General features: G+C 45.9%; 2 protein-coding genes across 5 annotated transcripts in view; one reads left to right on the plus strand and one right to left on the minus strand.

Moving 5' to 3' along the window:
* Positions 1-170: 170 nt before the first annotated feature.
* POLK (DNA polymerase kappa) lies at positions 171-13725 on the minus strand. 4 transcript variants are annotated; one of them, XM_078874411.1, is made up of 15 exons: positions 13577-13725; positions 11920-12060; positions 10951-11070; positions 10220-10372; positions 8157-8288; positions 7253-7796; positions 6594-6718; positions 5740-5906; positions 4590-4622; positions 4132-4228; positions 3389-3560; positions 2814-2977; positions 1708-2710; positions 1555-1606; positions 171-1065 (listed from the first exon to the last, which is right to left on the minus strand). In XM_078874411.1, exons 2-15 carry the CDS (start codon positions 12046-12048, stop codon positions 975-977), a joined length of 2982 nt encoding a protein of 993 aa, XP_078730537.1. In that variant the 5' UTR covers positions 12049-12060; positions 13577-13725; the 3' UTR covers positions 171-974. The 4 variants fall into 4 exon arrangements, with proteins under 4 accessions (XP_078730537.1, XP_078730538.1, XP_078730536.1 ...); XM_078874412.1 differs by having other exon boundaries at positions 1726-2710; positions 11920-12080; XM_078874410.1 differs by having other exon boundaries at positions 11920-12080.
* Positions 13726-13964: 239 nt separating this feature from the next.
* Positions 13965-19945, plus strand: part of CERT1 (ceramide transporter 1) — a 30288-nt gene continuing 24307 nt past the window's right edge. Inside the window, exon 1 of the mRNA XM_078874414.1 lies at positions 13965-14408. Coding sequence (XP_078730540.1) covers positions 14190-14408 — 219 coding nt within the window. The 5' untranslated portion in view covers positions 13965-14189. The remainder of the gene's footprint in view (positions 14409-19945) is intronic.

Here is a 19945-nt window from a genome sequence, read left to right on the forward strand (position 1 = left end):
TTTAGAATCGGCATTACAATGGTTCCTTTTGTTCAAAACCAATTTTTATGAGATGGCATTCCATATGGTGTGAACAGCATGTGCAGAAATTCCATTGGATAATAATAAAATCAAATTTTATTTTCTACCTACGTGACTTTACCGAAAAAACCAAACAGTATGGATTCCTGCAGTCACGAAAGCTTCAAATTAAGATGTATAATAATTATTTGTGATGTGACTCGGATCCACGTAGCCAACCCGGTGTTACACACAGTGTACAGAGTGTCAGGCGTTAGGCACATATCACCAAAACTAAATGTATAATTGTCTTTATTGCATCAACAATAAATAACTTTCATGAAGATGTCAAATTTGTCACCGATGCGCATAAAATAATTTCATAGTAACCATAAATGTGTTTAATTTATCAACGTAACATCATATATTTTTTAAATACTGTGCAGTGCGTAATTATACCGCCGAGGATAAACATATTGCAGGTCCAAGACGTTGTGAGAGGACCGATAACACGAATCTGGTTAATATAAAATACGCACAATGTGAGAACGTCGGCCAAGATGATTCGTTTATAGACAGCCAGGGTCATCGACGCTACGACCATAGGAACCAAACCTGAAGCAATAACTGCTCACCGTACAGAAGTAACGAATTACTATGAATGCTAAAACGATTAGGATACTTAAAATATTAACGTAAAAATCTACTACCGAAACACTGCAAACGTCATCACTTACAGTAAATTAAATCCTTTTCGGAGGACGTAAAGTGTGCATTGGTGTTGAATAACATAACCGGCAATTTAAAAGAGCGAGTACACGTTAGGATGTTGGTGAAAAAGTGCTTATATCCTCATGGACGTTGTTGTCACAGCTGACATAAATTTCCCTTTTATCAATATAATCATCATCGCCACCGCCGTTATGATAAAAGCAAGATCAACTTGAGAACTCCTTCCGCCGATAGCCTTTCTTTCAGCTCGTTTGAAAAAAACGCTCGATGCCAGGTTTTGATGGAGAGTGCTTCGTCCGTTTCGCTGAAGACTTCTTGGAGCCGAGGTGCGACCTGGGCCAGACGGGCAAACAGGAATATCAAACGACCAACGCGCACTTAGTGTTGAAATGCTTGCGTGGTTAACACAGACACACAAGGGTGCTCTGTGGTTTTGTGCATTCATGTCACACTTCACAAACCCCATCGCATCTTCAGGCATTACGAGTTGAGCGTGTACATGCCTCTACGTATGTCAATCCACTGGTGGATGAGGGCCTCCAACGCCGTGTAGGTTGTGGAGATTATTTGACCACACTTCTCCACGTTGGTCAGTGGGGGTTCATGCAAGTGGGGAGCATAGTTACAGTCCAATAATGGATTTTACTGATTTACTGATCACACATCCAATCACTATCCAGGCTCAAACCTGCTTAGCTTCCGAGGTCTGGTGGGATCGGGTGCAATGTAGGTGATTTGGCCATATGCTTACACGTCTTCACCGAATATACATTATCGGACAGGTGTATGTTGGTGAGTTCACAACAATTAAATCAGTATTACCTTTTCAGCCCTCCGTTGGAAATGCTAGGCTGCTTCCCTGCCTCTGCTGACCCTGGAATAGACATTGCACAAGTCACCATTTCATACACGTTGGAGCAACACTGGCAATGAAGACGCCTCTCTACTGTTAACGCAGCGATGTACATCGCTCACCAGAGGCGCGCGACACACCTCGCCCGTGGCCCACGAGCTCCTCAATGACTCTCTTGTTGAGGCAGACGTCCACGTGGCTGTTGAAAGCCACGAGGTCGGACGAGCCTTGGGGGCGGAGACAGATCGGGCAGGTGGGAGCGCCGGCCGTGGCAGGCACTCTTATCGTCTCGCTTGGAGCGCAGGCTGCGTCACGGTCTATGGCGCGCTCCGCCAGCGGTCCACCTACACCCTGCCGATGGCGGGGAACCGCACATTCTCCGAGAGCGTCTGCCAGCTGGACGGCGGCATTGTTGAAATCCCGCGATTGGATTCGCTTGCTCTCAGATTCCTTGGGGTCGACAGCATCTCTAGCGGCACACGTCTGCCCGCTTTCTTCCGAATGGCACGGAGGTCGATTTGTTTTGCACGTCGTTTGTTTTGCACGTCGCTCTGCACCTCTGTGCAAGTTCTGCTCGGCACCGGAGGCGGCGGCGCACGCTCTTTGCCGCAGCTCGCCGCCATCATCTTGGGCCGGCGACACATTTCGAGTCGGGCGATCCTTCCCTCCAAGCCCGTGTCCCCACTCCGCGCCGCCGCTGGAACCGCCCATGAGAGCAACACCCGAGTTTTCGGTTTTACCGAGGCACTCGTCGATGTGCTCGTTAAACTCGGACAGGCTTCTGCTGTCCTGGCGCGTGTCGCACACCGGGCACGTGTACACCGGGACAGCGCCCTTGCCGCGCCGGGTCGGGCGGCCATCACCGCCACGGCCATCGACGCTGCGGTCTGCTGTCGAGACGGGCGAGGTCTGTCGGGTGGCCCTGGCACACCGCCCAGCGGGCTCCAATGTGGGGCCAGGTGCGATGGGTGACGGCTGCCTGGCGAGCTGGCTCTGTCGCTCAGCCTGAACCCGCTGGAAGAAGGACTTGATGCGAACTTCTGGGCGTCCGCTCTTCTCCTCGTGGCTGGGCAGAACAGCCCCAGTAGCAGAACCCAGTGCACTTTGTTCACTAAGTGGATGAGTCTAAAATGAAATGAAAACAAAAATGTTTGCGATATTTACACATTCATGGAAATGGGAATAAAAACACATAAGTGGCACTTGATTAGTACGGCTGGGCCCATACCGAGGGCTCGCCGAATGTCGAGCCATGCGGCAAGACGTCGATGTGCGGCGAGGCGACCTCCCTGCTGCTGCTGCTGCTGCTGCGCGTGCTCTGTACGAACGTGCTGATCGATCGCTGCTTCTGCTTCTGCTCCGTCCGGTCGACGAACCCGGACAGCCTCACCCCTGCACACGTGTGCACGCACGTGGTAAAACAAAGTGTAGCCGGGGAGGATGGAACGCAAATCATCATCATCATCATCGCAACTTCATATTTATACCGCGCCTCCCATGCGCTAACATCGAGTCAACGTGGCAGGGGATCCCCCCAGTGGCAGCTGCCCCTGTGTGGCACAAGGTGAATAGAGCAATGGCCAGCAAATGGGTATTAGTCTGCCCCCTCCTGATAAGTCACTGAGGAACAGCCATTATGCACTTATGTTCTTTACAATGCACTGCTTGCTGAAACATTACATGGACTGAACTTACAAAAAGCATAGTACACAACACATAAATGTCACCACGTTTTGTTTAGCCACAATGATTGAATATTGCGAAGCTTTTAAATGCTGTCGGTCGTGGGAAATTGTTTCGTACCCATGAGCCGCAGTCGGAGCGGCTGGGGAGAGATGTTGTCCATTTCTGTCTTGAGTAGCTCCTTAGCGGCCGCGTAAATCTCTTCTCTTGAGGCCACGGGCCCGGGCAGCGACATCGCTCTGGTCTTCACCTTAAAACTCACGCTCTTTGTCTTCACAGTCACTGTGCGCCCCTGTCCAACAAGTATAAAAATAAACAGATTCCCCCAATTAAGCCTTACAAGCTGTAGAGGGGCTGGGAGCACCTAAATGAGGCCCTCAAGGCACACGAGGAGTTAGTGAGGCCAACATCGTGCCCGTTGAATAAAAGTGAAGTGTAAAGTCTAAATATTGCATAACCTTGAAACCTAAAGCCTAAATAGCATGCACCTGAGGTGAATTACCATAGTAATTTCCATTCATAATAAATTGCAAGCACAATATAATTGACAATGCTGCTGTGTTTGTAATTATACTTGACGCCAGGTACTCCAACGTCTACGCTCTCGGCGTTTGCCAAACCACACTGATGAGCGTCAAGTATGGCCAAATAACTCCTATTGCCCGCATGGTGTAGGGAGGCCCTCATCCAGCAGTGGATTGACAAACGGGCTGCATATGTACAGTTTATAAGTGCATGCCATACGCGTAAAAAGAGACATGTACGTGGTGTAAACCATTTCCTATACTACCGACAGATATATCCGTAAGCGAACATCTCTGTCAGACGATGGCATTAAAGACTTTGGGTATGAGTGCGGATACCATTAGTCCCTCCTTGCTGAGGTCATTGGCCAGGTCTCCACACAGCTCCCAGCACAAGCTGTACAGCTCCTCTTGCTTGTTGATCTCACTGAATGTCCTGGAGGATACACAAAGAGTCGACGAGAATGGCTACCAACCGCGGACAGCTTCAACGAAGTCTCTCTAACAATTCTAGATTTGAGGCTTTTTTTACCGAAAAAACTAAGAGTATGAATCCTTGCAGTCACGAAAGCTTCAAATCTAGAATTAATACCCTCTACGGCGAGGAATTTCACCCACTTGATACAGCAAATGTGGCTGTGACGGTCCCACCTGATGACGGAGACTTATGTTGCCTCCAAAACGTCGTGATTTATTATTATTTTATTTTTTATAAATTTTAATTTCATTTTTTACCTACGTGACTTTACCGAAAAAACTAAGAGTATCCCTCTAACAACCCAATGGTGCAGACTCACCTCTCCGTGCTCATGCTCTTTCGTTCCCCGTCCCTTTGGAATAAACGCACAGAAAGAACTAATTACAGAGGCGGTGAGACCCCAACCTTTAGTTGAAATACTGGATACAAACTTAAGTGTGAATATTGCATTTTGAGCATTTTTTTCCAAGTTCAGCACCGACAATCAGATGTAATGGCTAAAGCCGCCTGTGTGTGTGCTCCTCGTGTGGACGATGAGGCCTATCTAAGGGACAGCAACAGCGGGAGCTCTATGGCGCCATCTTCCAGGGCTATTCTGTGACACAAGGTAGTCACACTGCTTTGAGCTAGAGTTCCAAATGTAAATCACGTCATCACATGATGCTGATAACACAAATGGAATATAATAGAGGAAAATAATCAAGAAATATCATATGCATACGCTTGGATTGTGTAAAGATTTCCAAAGTGTGTGTTTGTCCTCTCGGAAATATTAAATTTAGTGAAAATGTTACTTTCAGAGCTGCACAACGATATGACATCACCCTGCAATGACATCATGGCAAAGCAAGTGGTGTCATCGCCTTTATATTTAATTTATATTGGAATCTACTTTATGACAGTTATCATGACCCACTCACACAGACCAAAAAACAGATGGGCAAAGCAAATGAATGAACACTGAACCTTAGGTGGAAAGTGCTAAAAAAATAAACAATTGTATACATGAAGTAGCCATATATTCTGAACTGCCACTATTATACAGTATTCGCAAAATGCAATAAACTTTCACCGCTCGCCAACCAAATAATTACCCGTATTACACACTGACCCGATATCTCTAGTCATGATCCCCTGCGATCTAAGAAATTCTCCTAAACTATTTTTTTTATCATACCAGGTAAGGCTCAATGAGATATACAGCTATTTCTCCGAAGCAACGGGGCCATAAATTATAGCTCTACGAAGTGGCTTATCACGTGGAAATGTATAGCAGCCAAATACTCTAAATGCACGTTTATAAATGTGAAGGGAAAAACCGGAGGACCCGGCGAAAAATACACATGACCACAGGGAGAACATGTGAACCTACGACCTACTGCGTACCAGACAAGGTAGTTAAGATCTCGCAACCGTGGTGCCCTAAATATCCCGTGTTGCTGCGCTGCTCGTTGCTTGAACGAAGGCACCTGTCAACGTGAGTGGAGCCCAAGCCCATGGAGATGCGCAGGAAGTGCTGGCAAGACCCCTCGGAGAAGAGCAGCGCCACCAGAGCTCTCTGTCGATGCAGGTGGGCGCACGTGAACACGTCCAGCGCATTCAGCATCTTCTCCGTCACTTTCCCGATGCCGCTCACCTACCGGCATGAGTGGGCATTTCAGTACACATACAACAGATTAAAGATCCCCGTATAACCATACAGACTAAAGGGGACAGGACTGTTAACGAGTACCTATGAAGAGTAGGCCATTGCGTGGCAGTGTTATGGTTCAATATTTTGAGATTACTGGAGAATTACTTAACTGGGAAACGTCACAATCGTTGTCACTTACTGCGATAACTTAGTACGACCCTCTTGAAAGAGACTCTTGAGTGAGCTTTTCCTACACTTACACAAGTGTAATTATTTGGTGATTTGGTCATAAGTGTGTAGCATTCAATCATTCGGATCTAAATCACTACACTGATATGTTACAAAGGCAAAATAAGCATGTGCATGCATGTAAGATGGCAGACAATTCAACTGAAACTATTTTTTATTTTACTAGGTAAGGCTCAGAAGCAACCTGGCCACAAATGATAGCTCAATGAAGCGGCTTATCACGTGGAAATTGATAGCAGACAAATACTCAAAACGCATGTTTCTAAATGTGGAGGGAAAAACTGGAGGACCCGGATAAAAATCCAGCAACTACGGGGAGAACAAACTCCAAATATACCAACGTCAGGGTTGGCATCGAACCCACAACCTCCTGAATACCAGGCAAGATAGTTAACATCTCGCCACCGTTGCACACAGAGAAGACGCAAGCATCGTGGGCACCTTGCGTATCGGCAGCTCATCCACAAAATTGCGGATGGCATCCCTCGTGGGCTCCAAGCGGTACTGCCCGTTGGGTTTATTCATGTCGCTGCCAACCTTCGCCAGCAGCATGTTGGGGGCGATGCCTGCAAACACAAACCCAAACATTGCCAACGCACACCCACAAGTTGATTGGCAACACTAAAGTGATTGATACACTGCTCTGCAAATTCGGCGACCTGAGTTTGTTTCCCTGCCACGGCTAAGATCGGTGAATTGGTGCTCGGTCACCCCAAACTTCACCAACCCGGCACTGACCAGCGTGGTGACGTACGGTCAAACAACACCCAAACCCGACGTAGAACGGACAGGCCTTCATCCAGCAGTGGATTCACAAGACGTCTGGCCAGCGTAGAAGAGTTGGCCAAAACACCCTCTCGAGAGGTGAGGAACGTGAAACGAGGGGACGACCCAACAGCAAGTGGCACTGGTGACATACCATAACTGGGATTTGTTTTTCTTTTGTCGTTTCAGTGACCTAGGTTGATTGATCTTTTAAACTAAACCAAGCTGTTTTATTTTACCAGCTAAGGCCCAATGAGCTACATAACTTTTTCAGAAGCAAGCTGGCCACAAACGACAGACCCTCCTGGAGTCTAACTCTAGATGCATTGACTCACCGGCGCTGGCTGTGAGACCCGTTTTCTGCTCGATGCGGAATCGCATTTCCCCGACGGCCTCCTCGACACTCAGCCCAAACACCACTGCCGTCGACAAGCGCTCAGGCGCTCCGTTACGGCTCGCGCTGGCGCCAAACCCCGACGCGGCATTTTCACTTCCACCGACCTGCGGCGGGGTGCTGTCGAACAGTTCTGGTGAGTAACTCTGGAAGGATGCACCATCGTTTGCTTCATCTGTTTGTTTATCGGTCGTAAAGCCTCCAGCTGGTGATACATTTGGGTCACACGTGCTTTCCGCCGTGTCACCGTTTCCGAGCACCCTCAATGAGTTTTTGTCACGGGCGTTGTGCACCGCTGAGCTGGTCTGAGCAACCCTGCACCTGTTGCAGTCCCTCCCTTGGCACAATCCCTCGTGAGCGGCGAAGGTGCGGCGGCTTTCGGGCCAGGCTTGTCGCTCCGTCAGGTGAGCCGTGATGTCCAGGTAAGCCTCGTCCAGGCTCATTGGTAGAAAGTTTGGGTCATAATCGGCAAGGACTTCTCGGACCTGTTGGTTACCAATCAATAAGGGTTATATTTCTAATTTACATTATATGAATAAGTGTCTTGAGTTATACTTTGAATGACTGCCATTTTTTATTGCTCATTTTATTCAAGTCTATTTTTTCCTATCGATTTGATATTGTTAATAAATAGTTTACACAATTTCAATTTCACAACTGTACCTATGTTCTCGATGTTCAGGCAATGTTTAAACTCTATGTAAAAAAAAAAACATTTTGAATGCTTTGTGCCTTTACCTGGTTATATAATTAATGAATTGCCTTTGCTATGTAAATATCTCCTCATTCTGCATGACCCATTTGTTAACTTAGCCGTAACTACACAAAGGAGTAATACAGCTCACCTGCTTGCTCACAGCGGAGTATTTGTTGAAATTCAGTGGGCAGATGACAAGATCAGGACACAGCTTCTTGGCGATGAAGCCAGGCATGGCGGCGCGCACGCCAAACCTGCGGGCGTGGTAGTTGGACGTTGACTGCAAGCGTGGAACACACACACACGCCACTTGCTTACAAATCACCCACAATTCAAGCAGGTGGCCAAGTTAAGCAGGTGGACTACATGGTTGAGGCACCAAAACGTGCAGGCGAAGGCCCACAGAAAATATCCATCACGCGTTCAGCCGGCATGCCGCGTAATTCCTGGTGCTTAAAAAAGATTGCAAAAATGCAATTACAGCATCTACACAAATATATGCAAACAAGATACATTTTCTTTTACATTTGCCGAGTGATTAGTGCACTGCGTCACAAACCTGCCAACCTGAGCTAAATTCCTGGCTACGGTTGACATCAGTGGTGAGTGATACCTAAACCAATTCTGAACCACCACCCCCTTCACCATCCCACACCGACAAGAAAGAAGAATGGTCAAACAAACCTCATGACATGGAGTGGGGAGACCTTCATATAGCAGTGGACTGACCTCAGGCTTTACTTATTTAACGATTTATTAGCAGGTTTCAAGGACAGAATACTGGAAAACATTAAAAGTGTCAGTGATTTATCACTTCACAATTGTATGCATGTATGCTTAACGTCTTTCGCACCATACGTAGCCACCCGTCCTAATCGGAGGTCATGCACTGTATATATTTGCAGGGGTGAAAGAACAACTCCTACAGGAAAGAAAACCAATGCCTAAAGTAAGATTACAAATCACATGACCTACAGTGCAACATGTGAGCAGGGAGAGGCACACTATCACAGAGTCATTAATCCTTCCAGACCTTAAGGAAGACAATTACATGCTCAAAGCACCTGTGGGATTATAGCGAGCAGCATCTCGTTGCGAGGGGAAAGGATTTGCGAGAGACGTGCAAAGCCTTGTGCGTTGTTCATAATACAGCACTGAGATACATTGGTTGTTGCGATCAGAAGTGTCCAAAGACCACTTGTTCGGTGCAAACTCTGCAAATTATTGGATTTTCTGCTGGAGCTGAGTGTTGCTTATCGTGTATGTAGGCAGAGTGAGTACAATTGGTGTATCGACTTGACAAGGAGTCTCCAGAGAGTCTGTGACATAATTTACAAGCGCAGACCAGGAGGCACCTGCCATCCACTTGGGAATCCTCCACCCACTAGGCACCCTTATTGTGCATCAACGTTATTTCCACGTGATTAGCACGGTTGGCGACGTACGGTGCGAAAGAAGTTCAACATACATACCTGATTACCCTCCACAGTCTCATCTCCCCGATTGAAAACTCATTTCTTTAGAACTGATTTTGTGTTTAGTTTGTTGTCCTTCGCCTCCGCACCTCCGATTAGCACGGTTGGCTATGCACGGTGCAAAAGAAGTTCAACTTACATACGTGCATGTAACCGTGAATGTCAGTGCATTCTCTCCTGGGTAAGTAAATGATAGGGGTTGTCACGACATTTTCATGATACGATACAATAGTGGGTTGCAGCGGTGGCGAGATGTTTTCGCCATATCAGTTTCTCATAAGTTTGTAATTGTTTTTCACATTTCTATTGTATTATCTTGCCATCATTAAGTTGGGAAAAGTTTTAAAAGCATTAATTTAATGTGTATTTATTGCTATTTGCTTTCTAACAGCATATTGTGAGGATATGGAACATAAAATAAAATGAACGATAATCTGATATATTTTGCAAAATGGACGATAAAAATGTTGCGGACTTTATATCATGCATCCGTGTCATCAAATCGCAAATTATTCTTTTGGGATTACACGTGGTAATCATTACCGCGTACAGGCAGACCAATGCCCACGTGCAGGCCAGTCCTGAGTCACCTTGTCCCTCAGTGTCCCCTCGGCCACAATGCACTCCGAGACATTTATTTACGTTACGGGCGCAATATAAATGAAAGTATCATTATTATTACTACTACATCATTTATAACAATCCGAGCAAGTGAGAGTGCGTGGAGAGCTCTCACAAGCATGCTCATGGAGCCGACGGCCATGGGCTTGTCCTTGAGCTCTGGGAAGTCCCTCATCTCCACGGCGGCATAGAACATGTCCATGTCCACGTGCACGATGGTGCGGCTGAGGTCGCGGGATTCTTCCAGACGCTCCACCAGACTGTCCATCTGATGAGTGTTGCAATATTGGGTGAAAGCGATTCGCAGCTACCTCCCCACATCTCCTGATGAGCACGGTTGGATACGTGCGGTGCGAAACAAGTTAAACATACATGCATGCTTAGCAGTCATGTAAGGATTTGCTCTCTCCCCACGATTCGATTAAGTGTTCATTTGGGGGGGAGGGGCTGTCACAATTTAAAAATATATAATCTTTTTTGTTTGTTTTTAACATCTCATTTTCATGTTTCGTCTCATGTTTGTCCTTTTCATTATACCAGTCTAAAGGTTACATCAGCACATTAGCGTAAACATGGATGAATCATAATTGATTTTGGAATGGTGGTGCAGCTATTAGCATATTTGGTCTTAAACCTCGGGGCCTGAGTTTTATTCCTTTCCGTGGCTACCGTTAGTAGCGAGTCGTCTTAATCGGTCCTGGGAATTACCTTCACCAACTAAAACTGAGCAGCACGGTAAAGTATGGATTGACAAATGGACTATAAAATATATATCTTGAGCATAATAATGTATTAGAACAATTGTGGATTTATACAGACTTTGATGAGTACAGCCTACACACAAACCTGCAGCTCAGCTTGTCGGATCTGCTGATCGGTAAGCTGACCTTTCTGCTGCAACATTTTCTCGATCTTCTGGTTCACCTGCTGCTCCTTCTTCAGCTCATTCTCATAAAAACGAGACCCCTGCAATACAATTATTAGTATGACTCAAAAAATGTGGTGTTAACTCGGTGGCAGCTGCTTGTCATATTGTTGAACTGACATTAGGAATACATTCCAAGCTTGCCATACATTTAATGAACACCAAAGTTTATTAAGTCAGCAATTGGAGGTGGTCATCTGTAATTCAACACTTTGGAGGTAAGGGGTGGTGGATCGTGCAGATTTGTTAACCAAAATATTCCAAATTTTCTGGGCTGAAAATGGCCTTGAGATGGCAGGACAGCAAGTGGCTTCCTGACCTGATAGTGCAGACCTTTAAGTATTATCCCGTAATACAAGTAGCAGGTTTATCTGGGTAATCCCGTTTCCTTTCGGACCACAAAATAGCCGTTATTAAAGAGCTGGACAAACATCCTCATGCAGATTGTGAAGTTTACCAGGATAAATACATCTCATCATTCATGCATATGTCCATTAGCCAATGACCAAATGAACTGGAAAGTGCTTAATCTTGTCAGATGTCAAAAGCTAAGTAAGTTTTGAGCCTGGAGAGTGCTTCGATGGGAAACCACCATGCACAACAGTAGTTATAGGTGGTTGCAGAGCTATGTGGTGGACAGCAGATATGAGTGCAACAAACCCATTTTTGTACTATACCATTGTCCATCTACACTCCCCGCCTTTACCAACGGGCACTGACCAGCATGGTGAAGTATAGTCACATAATCCCCACGACTCGCATAGCGGAGGCCTTCATCAAGAAATGGATAGATAAAATGGTCACACATTTACACGTTGATTAATCAAACACAGCCACCCCAAAGGTCTGTTGGGCAGTGCAATTGCCCATGATTGGACGACGCGACACACCTTGGAGATGTCAAGGATGACTTTGTTAATGCGCTCCTTATCCAGCCCCTCCATTCCGGCCTTGTTGTCGTTGAGGGCCATGCAAGACACAAGCCCGGGGGCAGCCACGGCTCCCCTTGCTGCCTCCATCTCGTCTCCAGCCTGAAGGGGGGTCCCCTCACCTGAGATTAATAAATACCTACGTGACTTTACCGAAATAACCAGAGTATGGATTCCTGCAGTCACTAAAGCTTCAAATCAAGATTATATTTGGCTGCTATACATTTCCACATTCCGAGCCACTTTGTTGCGCTTATCATTTGTGGCCAGGTCGCTTCTGAAAAAGAACCACATAGCTGAGTGGACCTTAAACTGGTCAAATAAAACATATAACGTGGTTTGAACCTTGGACCTGAGCGGTGATAATTGCGCGTTCGTCACAGTCATTATTAAACCTCTTGAGTGATCCACTCACAATCCCAGTAGTTCTGGCTCGGTTCTTGGTCGTGTTTCTGACACGACCACTGTGAACCCCCAGATAAAGATGCGGTTACATTCAATAGGCATTCGGCAGACATACGAAAAAAATGTCTTGAGACATTTTTAATGGCATCACACTGGGAGTTTTTCACACAGCGGTGTGTTTTTTCTGGAAGATTTGCTGGTTTATCCAGGATGTTTGTTGTGCGTCGTCGCTTTAAGATGTTCTGTGTTCATATTAAGATGTTCTGTGTTCGTCCGGATGATCGCTGCAAAGTATGATCTGTGTTTTGATTTAGCGTGCTGATCTTAAAGGTGCATTGAAAAATAATGATACTCTGATGCTCCTGCTGTTGTGGAGTGACTCATGCAGCCAGCTATGGCTGCAGAGTTTGGTAATACATGTCATGTCGTTTATTGTGAAAATTCGGTCACAGTTCCTATGATCACTGTTTCATTGCTTTTATGGCTTTATTTTGGTGATTTTCTAAAAGTGTTTTGGTTTGGCCATGTTTGTTTGTTGTAGTACAGTTAGACTGATGGCCTGAATCTAAGTTGTCTTGTGGTTGTTGTTGTTTGAGTTGCATCCCACTGGGATTTTTGCACACAGTGTTGGTGTACGGTGCTTTTTCTGCAATATTTTGCTGTCTTTTCTTGGATTTTCTGTTTGCACATAGTCACTTTAAGATGTTTTCTTGTTCATGTTTTTGTTTGTTCAAGAGCCGAATGGCTCACAGGGCAAGAAATACAGTACCTAATAAATGAAACTTGACAACCCCAGGGCACCCTGTCGCCTCACGGCTTAGCCCTCAACACATGTAAACACACGGCAGCCGAAGTAAACGCAAGCGCGACGCGGGTCAACCTTGTACCAATCTGCATTGACCGGCGTGGTGAAGTATGGTCAAACAACACCCAAGACGGTCACGGTGCGGAGAGGCATTCCATACGGCAGTAGATTGACAAAGCAATGACAGTTTATATATATACACACACACAAAACACTGTACCAATATCCCTCGGATAGCCTTAACAGACTGTTGTGGGCAAGTGCTGTTAGCGAGTAGCACCTACGAAGGCCGGCGCGGCACACGAGGGGGTGGCTAGCAACCCCGCCCCGCGCGCCTTTGTCTTCCCCAGTGGCGATGTTGACTAACACACCGCACCGCGTCGCCTACTCATGTGAGGCCACAATTACCGGTCGGGATAATCGTCAGCCGGTGTTGTTTGTTGGCCCGGCGCGGAGCTCTCTTCACGGCGATTTCGAATCCGCGTGAGCGCCCCACCGACGCCGCTTCTCGTTTCAGTTCAAAATTTCACCGCGCGCGCCGTTTCACAGTCGGCCATCTTACGTAGGGGAGGTGGGGGGTGGGTGGGGGGAGGCACCGCAGAGGGGGCGGGGCCCACCATCACCGTCCTCAACTCCCCCCCCACCACCTCATTATGCGACGTCATCAACCGTTGACATTAACGAATCTCGACCCCCCCGCCCTCCCGCACGGTTCCCTCTAGCAAGATGGCGGCGATGCACTGCTTGGCGCGTGTTGGTGACGTCGCCTGCACGCGGTCTATATAACGGACGGCAGCAGTCAGGGATCATTCGCGTCGAGTGTGGTTCGTTCCAGCACGAGCCTTGTATCGTGTTTACCTCCCCCACACACACACACATCTCCCTCTCAACCACCCTCAACCCTCCCCTAACATCCGTCATTATTATTAATCGCCGTGGCTCTTGATAATATCGCCGTCACCGCAGTTGCGCAGCATCGTTCACCGGTGGGGTGGTGGTGGTGCAGCTTGTCGCAGCTGCCATGCACGACGCGTCGGACGACGACGAGGCCGAGAGCGCGGAGAACGCGGCGGAGGCGGGCGAGTTGTGTGGGCAGCTGAGCAAGTGGACCAACTATCTGCTGGGCTGGCAGGGACGATGGGTGGCGGTGCGTGGAGGGACGCTCACGTACTGCCGCTCGGCCGACGAGAGCGAGTTTGGATGCCGCGGGGCCATTTGTCTGGCCAAAGCGCTCATCACGGTGAGCGAGCAGGATTGTGTTCGGTGATGGGATTAGCGTTGGGTTTGGTGTGGTGTCAGCCGAGTGAGTGATTTGGGTGGGTGGGTATCTGTTGTGTGGTGATGGGTGCTTGTGTTGTGTCCGCTTGAGTGGTGGTGCTAAACGGGGTACTCGTGTTACCCGCATCATGACGGTGGTATCGAGTGAGTGGCTGGTTTCATTATCGCGAGGCTGATACCAACACACATCCCCGCTGATGCATGTTGAACTTCTTTCGTACCGTACGTAGCCAGCCGTGTTAACCGGAGGTGCATGTGGTGGGCAGGACAACAAACGAAACACAAAAAGCTATTCTCAATAAATGCTTTTTCATTTTCTAAAATTGATACCACAACCACTCTGCGTATGTCACCATAATCCCGCTTGGACCACCACGAACAATACGCTGATGCACATGGAACCCGCATAATACGATAGCCAACATCTCTGACACCACATACACGCGGAACTGATATCACGGCTTTACAGCTTGGCATCACAGCCGATATACTACCACAACCACCAGGCTAATGTAACAACAACTCGGCTAATATGACCCCAGGTAACCTGGCAAAGGGACTTATCCGACTCCACAATCGTACGTAAAATGTATAATTTAACATAATTTCCACAACCACTCCTGTCCCCCCCCCCCCACATCAATACAAGCAGTCACTCATTAACCGACGACCTCTTCAATTGTTTCGTAGTGTTCGGGTTTTGTTGAATGGTAAGGTGAGCTTGCGGCTAGTAATCCTTGTTAATACGTGTGGCATCGAGTTGGCCCGGTAATTTCTGCGGGAACTCGCCAGCAAGGGAAACCCAAGGTTACATTTTAAAGTGAGTCATTGTGTTGCTATCCAAGCCCAAATCTGTTGTTTGTTAAAGCTTATCACTATGGTTTCAGATTTTTTGTGCAATCACAAGCCACATTGTTCTTAGTCACGGGCGATGATTAGTGTCTTACTGGGATGCATGAAGGACACTGAATGTCCGTCGGGTTACCTGTACCTTCACCACAGCTGTCGATGTTTTTGTGGTTTGTACACATCGGCGTACCTTACAGACTACGACGAAAACCTGTACATGTAACAGTAGCATTTTCAAGATGCCCAGTGCTTTTCACTGAATAACTCTGCTTCTGTTGGCTAAAGGGCTCCGATAAGGGCACTTTACTATCGCCCTGCCTTCCAGCCATTAAGTACAGGTATTTGTTTGTTTTAGTAAGGCGCAAGGCATGGGAACAAATGTGTGTTTTCCGTCACTGTAATTGTCTTTGAATTCACACCATGAGAGTGAATTTGCAGCACCCACAGTCTCATCTGCTATCGGCTTAATAACCAAAGGTCTTGCTGGGGTTGATGGTTGTTATGGAAGCCGTTATCAACTTTGGCTGGTTAAGGCTGTTAAATTTCTCCTTGGATCCATAGCTGGCAATTCTGTAAATGCGGCTGCTTATTTTCACAGGCATTACAGAACACTTTCCAGGTTTTATTGCTGCTGTTAGGTTGTAGGGCAGCTACAATTCTCTTTACAGTTCTATACAGAAATGCAAACCAACTCTGCGATTCAAAGCAATAGGGTGTAAACCGCAGCAATATAATATACACAGGAAATGAATACAATAAAGGAGAAGAGCTTGATGAGTGAAGCTTTTATTATCTGATACAGAAACGTTTAAAAGCCAAGTCGGTGTCACTTAATGGGGGGGGTTCTTCCTGCATGACTGAGTTTTACTTTCAATATCTGATCATCAAAGGACAGACAGGATTTCTATGACGTTAAATCTGTTTAAAACTAAAAATGTAGGACCGCAAGACGAAATTAACTGAAATTGCAATGGAAATTGTCATTACAAGACACGACTTTTCATGCAAATAGGGCTGCAATCCTTGATTGACGGGGCTTTATTTCTGTTTATCATGGAGCCATTCAAAGCGCATGTGCATAGGAGCCGTAGAATGATTTTTGAAATGTTTCATGACATGTTTGAGATGTGTTGCTCATTTCTCAATCTTGTGAATGTCATTTTAATACGGTCTCTGAAATTAATAGGATTTGAGAGAGAAAAGAAGATGTTACATTTATTATGGTGGTGAAGATGCGAGCGCACTGGGCTTAAATCCAGGTTACGGCAAAGATCAGCAGCGAGTGATGTCAGAATCGGTGCCACCCTCCACACCTCCACCTTTGCCAACGTACTCTGACCAGCGTGGTAAAGTATGCTAAAAAAAAAACCATGACCGGCATGGTTTGGCAAGGCTTTCATCCATCAATGGACTAAGAATGTCTTTATTTTTTAAATAGTTTTTTGTTCTATGAAAACTATTTAGTAAACTTCCAAAGCCATTATTAGCACAGTTTATATCGGCAACTTGAAGGATTTATTTCACAATACACAGTAAAGAATAATCGTGAAGAGGCAATTTTACTTGGACATTGTATGTATGCTAAGCAATTATGACTAATTGAGGTTGAAATCATTGTTTCACGTTTCTTCACAAGCACACAATGCTCAAGTCACCACAGTGTCGACACATTCAGGTAAAATAAACTTATCAACTGTGGGTTTACGATATCTCATTCAATTTTATAAAAAATATTGTAATTACCATCCAAATTACACCACGTGTCATAATGATGAGTTTGAAACTGCCCAGCAGATTCCTGGAACTCAAAAGAAACAAGTTTCAGGGAATTCTGTATCACATGAGACCATGGCACGCTTTTGCAAAACCATAATTACTGTGGAGATGAATGAGAAATATGCTCATTGTACAGAAGCCTTAATTGTGTTGTGTGAGTCAAATGCATAAATCATGTGGTGAGCAGTAATTAAATGCATTTCTGCCTTTGTATATAAATAATTTTTGTATACCCACACCTGGATAAAGGCCTCCCCCACCGTATGTGAGTCCAGGGGACTCAGACACGGTGGTGGAGTTAATGACACAGTCTAGTGTAGATTGAAGGGTGGCACGCAGGACTGTCTTTTTTTTTTGTAAGACGTGACTGGGTATCGAACTTGAGTGGCCGGGTTCTTCGTGCAGTGGACCAACCACTGCCACCCACCAAACTGCCAACATTTCGACTCCACACCCATCTAAATGATAAGCCATTTCGCTTTTGAAAAAATAAGCTAATAGCTCAGTGGGCTTTACCTGGTAAGATAAAAAAAGTTTAGTTTTGTCTATTTTTGTGTTGTTATTTTTTTTACCTTTCCTATACTTCGCAATTTTGTATTGTTTGTTGTAACATTCTGACCCGCCCCTACTGAACATCTGTGAAAAATAGCTTGATAGCTCATTGGATTCCTCCAGTATAAATACATATTCAGATTGTAAAACAATTTCCTGCTTTGCTGCAGATCACCAACGTGTATGTGTATCCCATCTTTATTTTTTTAAAAAAGGCAGTTTACAATTGTTGAGTTCATATTGTACAAGGCGCTGCTGTCACATGTGACTTGTGCATCTCGTTTTATGAAAAGGCCTTGTGTATTTTTAAGTCACGTGAACTTCCAGAAGAAAATTAATTTAACCCTAACCCTGGCCATGATGCCAGCATACAACAGTCCAATCCTTCTGAGGAGCGTTGCTAGTTTGACAGTTGCCGATAATGTTTAAGTCGCCAGGAAAAATGTCCCAATGACCCCTCCAAGCAACTCTCGGCTCTCTCCACGGCATTGTGGGTGCTCCTCATTGCTGGAGCCCGATATTGTTTCAAATAACTCTCGCTTGTCCGATTATTTTAGATGTCAAACTCTTCCGAGTATCGGTTCCATTCCTAATCGGCTAATCGGAAAAAGACAAAAAATAGTTGGGGGAGGGGGAAGTCTTCCTATCTTCCCACTTGTGCCACTGGTTGGGAGGTGATGACCGGACGTTGGTAACGTCATTGGCGTCATCGGCCGTGCCACCCTGGCTGTGGCTTAGGGGGTTTTCCACCTTTGGCAGACAGCCTGTCGGGACGCCTATCATTTTAAATGTGCCCAAGTAATCTGTTACAATTTGACTTGACTTGTTCCAGCTCTAGTTTCAAATGATAATTTGTGGATTTATGTGGAGAGGCGAACACCGCTTCTAAACCCGCATGCACTCTTGCGACAAATGTGTGGTGAATTCCAGATCTCGTTGGCGATTTTTTTTTAGTAAATCCTATGGCATGTGCTACAAATCCTGAGCATTATCGCTTAATCCAACTGTTTCATTAAGGTGCAAAAGCACAGCAAATATAATGTGTCTCGGGCGCCCCATGTTTTGGCACATGACGGATAAATTTGCTAAGTTGCAGTAAAGTGAGAATACACCATTAACGTTGTGTGAATTTGGTAGACTCTGTTAGCGGCCTGATAACTTCCATGTGTTAGCTGTTGGACACGTACATGTTGATGTTGCCTGCAGCTTATTGATTTTTGTTATTATAATTTTTTTTCTCTGAACCACACATCACGTCTTCTATGCTTATTCGCAAACCAGTCATTGATCTTGTTTCTGAGACGTCAGGCTGACACGTTAATTCATTCCTCACTCCTTTGCCGATACTGTGAATCACCTTATTTTTGTGAATGCCATTTTACCCGACGTTTGTATCGTCTTTGAATTTCATCATGCACATACATTAAACACGAGTCTATACACATGCACTGCTGTTTACAATTTTAAAGGTGTCTTGTTAGGCCTCAATGAAAAGTCCACAAAGGCATGCATTCATCTCCTCGGTTTACTTTCAGGATTCGATGTGTTATTAAAATGTTGATTGAAGTCCTTACAGTTTTTTTAAATCTTCAGACCTCTATGTACTGTTGGATGAAGGCTTCCCCAAGCCGTCACTATCTCTGTCTCTCGGCCTCGCAAAGCACAACAATTCATCCAGTTCCTGCACACAAACTGATTTCATTGCTCCGTGTCAGCGGTGGGCACCAACTCTCGCTTGTTCCTTCCTCTGGCTGCCGTTCCGTCGTTAACCTCGACCACCGGCCATCATCCCTTCCAGCGACGTGTCCTACCAAAGCCCACTTGCCTTTCTGACCCATCACTGCGATTCGTCAAACTTGTGTAATTCCAAGCATGCACCTCGACGTTCTTGCTAGACTGTCGATTTAGGAGTTTAGCAAAACAGTCATTGCAATCATCTGGAACTTATGTGACGGTACGGTGACATTCGAACCACGGGTTACGAGGGGCATGACTCGGCGCCGTCGGTGGGGGCGGCGGAGCTCCCGGTGGCGCCGGTGGCCCTGTGTGCCATCGAGCATGTCCTGCTGGATGCCAAGAACCCCCGCGCCAGTGACTCACTGTGGCACATCCGTATATTTCTGGCAACGTCTAATATGTTGTTGTAAAAATAACTGGGTCTCATAAAAAGCACAATTTGAATGTCCACGGGTTTATATTCAGATCGTTTCATTGCACTTTGTAACCGTGTGACTTTCAGTAATAATTTGAATTAAAGATTCACTTAATTGCATGACGGGAACTGCAATCATGAAGAATACATTTTTGAGTATAATATTTCGT

Source organism: Lampetra fluviatilis, chromosome 39 (genome assembly GCF_964198595.1).
Source record: "Lampetra fluviatilis chromosome 39, kcLamFluv1.1, whole genome shotgun sequence".
NCBI lineage: Eukaryota > Metazoa > Chordata > Hyperoartia > Petromyzontiformes > Petromyzontidae > Lampetra > Lampetra fluviatilis.

Excerpts from the sequence above, each read along its gene's own strand:
- POLK (XM_078874411.1), bottom strand. The coding sequence starts at position 12,048 with ATGGAGGCAGCAAGGGGAGCCGTGGCTGCCCCCGGGCTTGTGTCTTGC. Across the intron at positions 5,907-6,593 it reads ATGAGCTGCCGATACGCAAG|GTGAGCGGCATCGGGAAAGT; the intron begins GTGCCCACGATG and ends TCATGCCGGTAG. Across the intron at positions 1,607-1,707 it reads AGGTGTGTCGCGCGCCTCTG|GGTCAGCAGAGGCAGGGAAG; the intron begins GTGAGCGATGTA and ends TGTCTATTCCAG.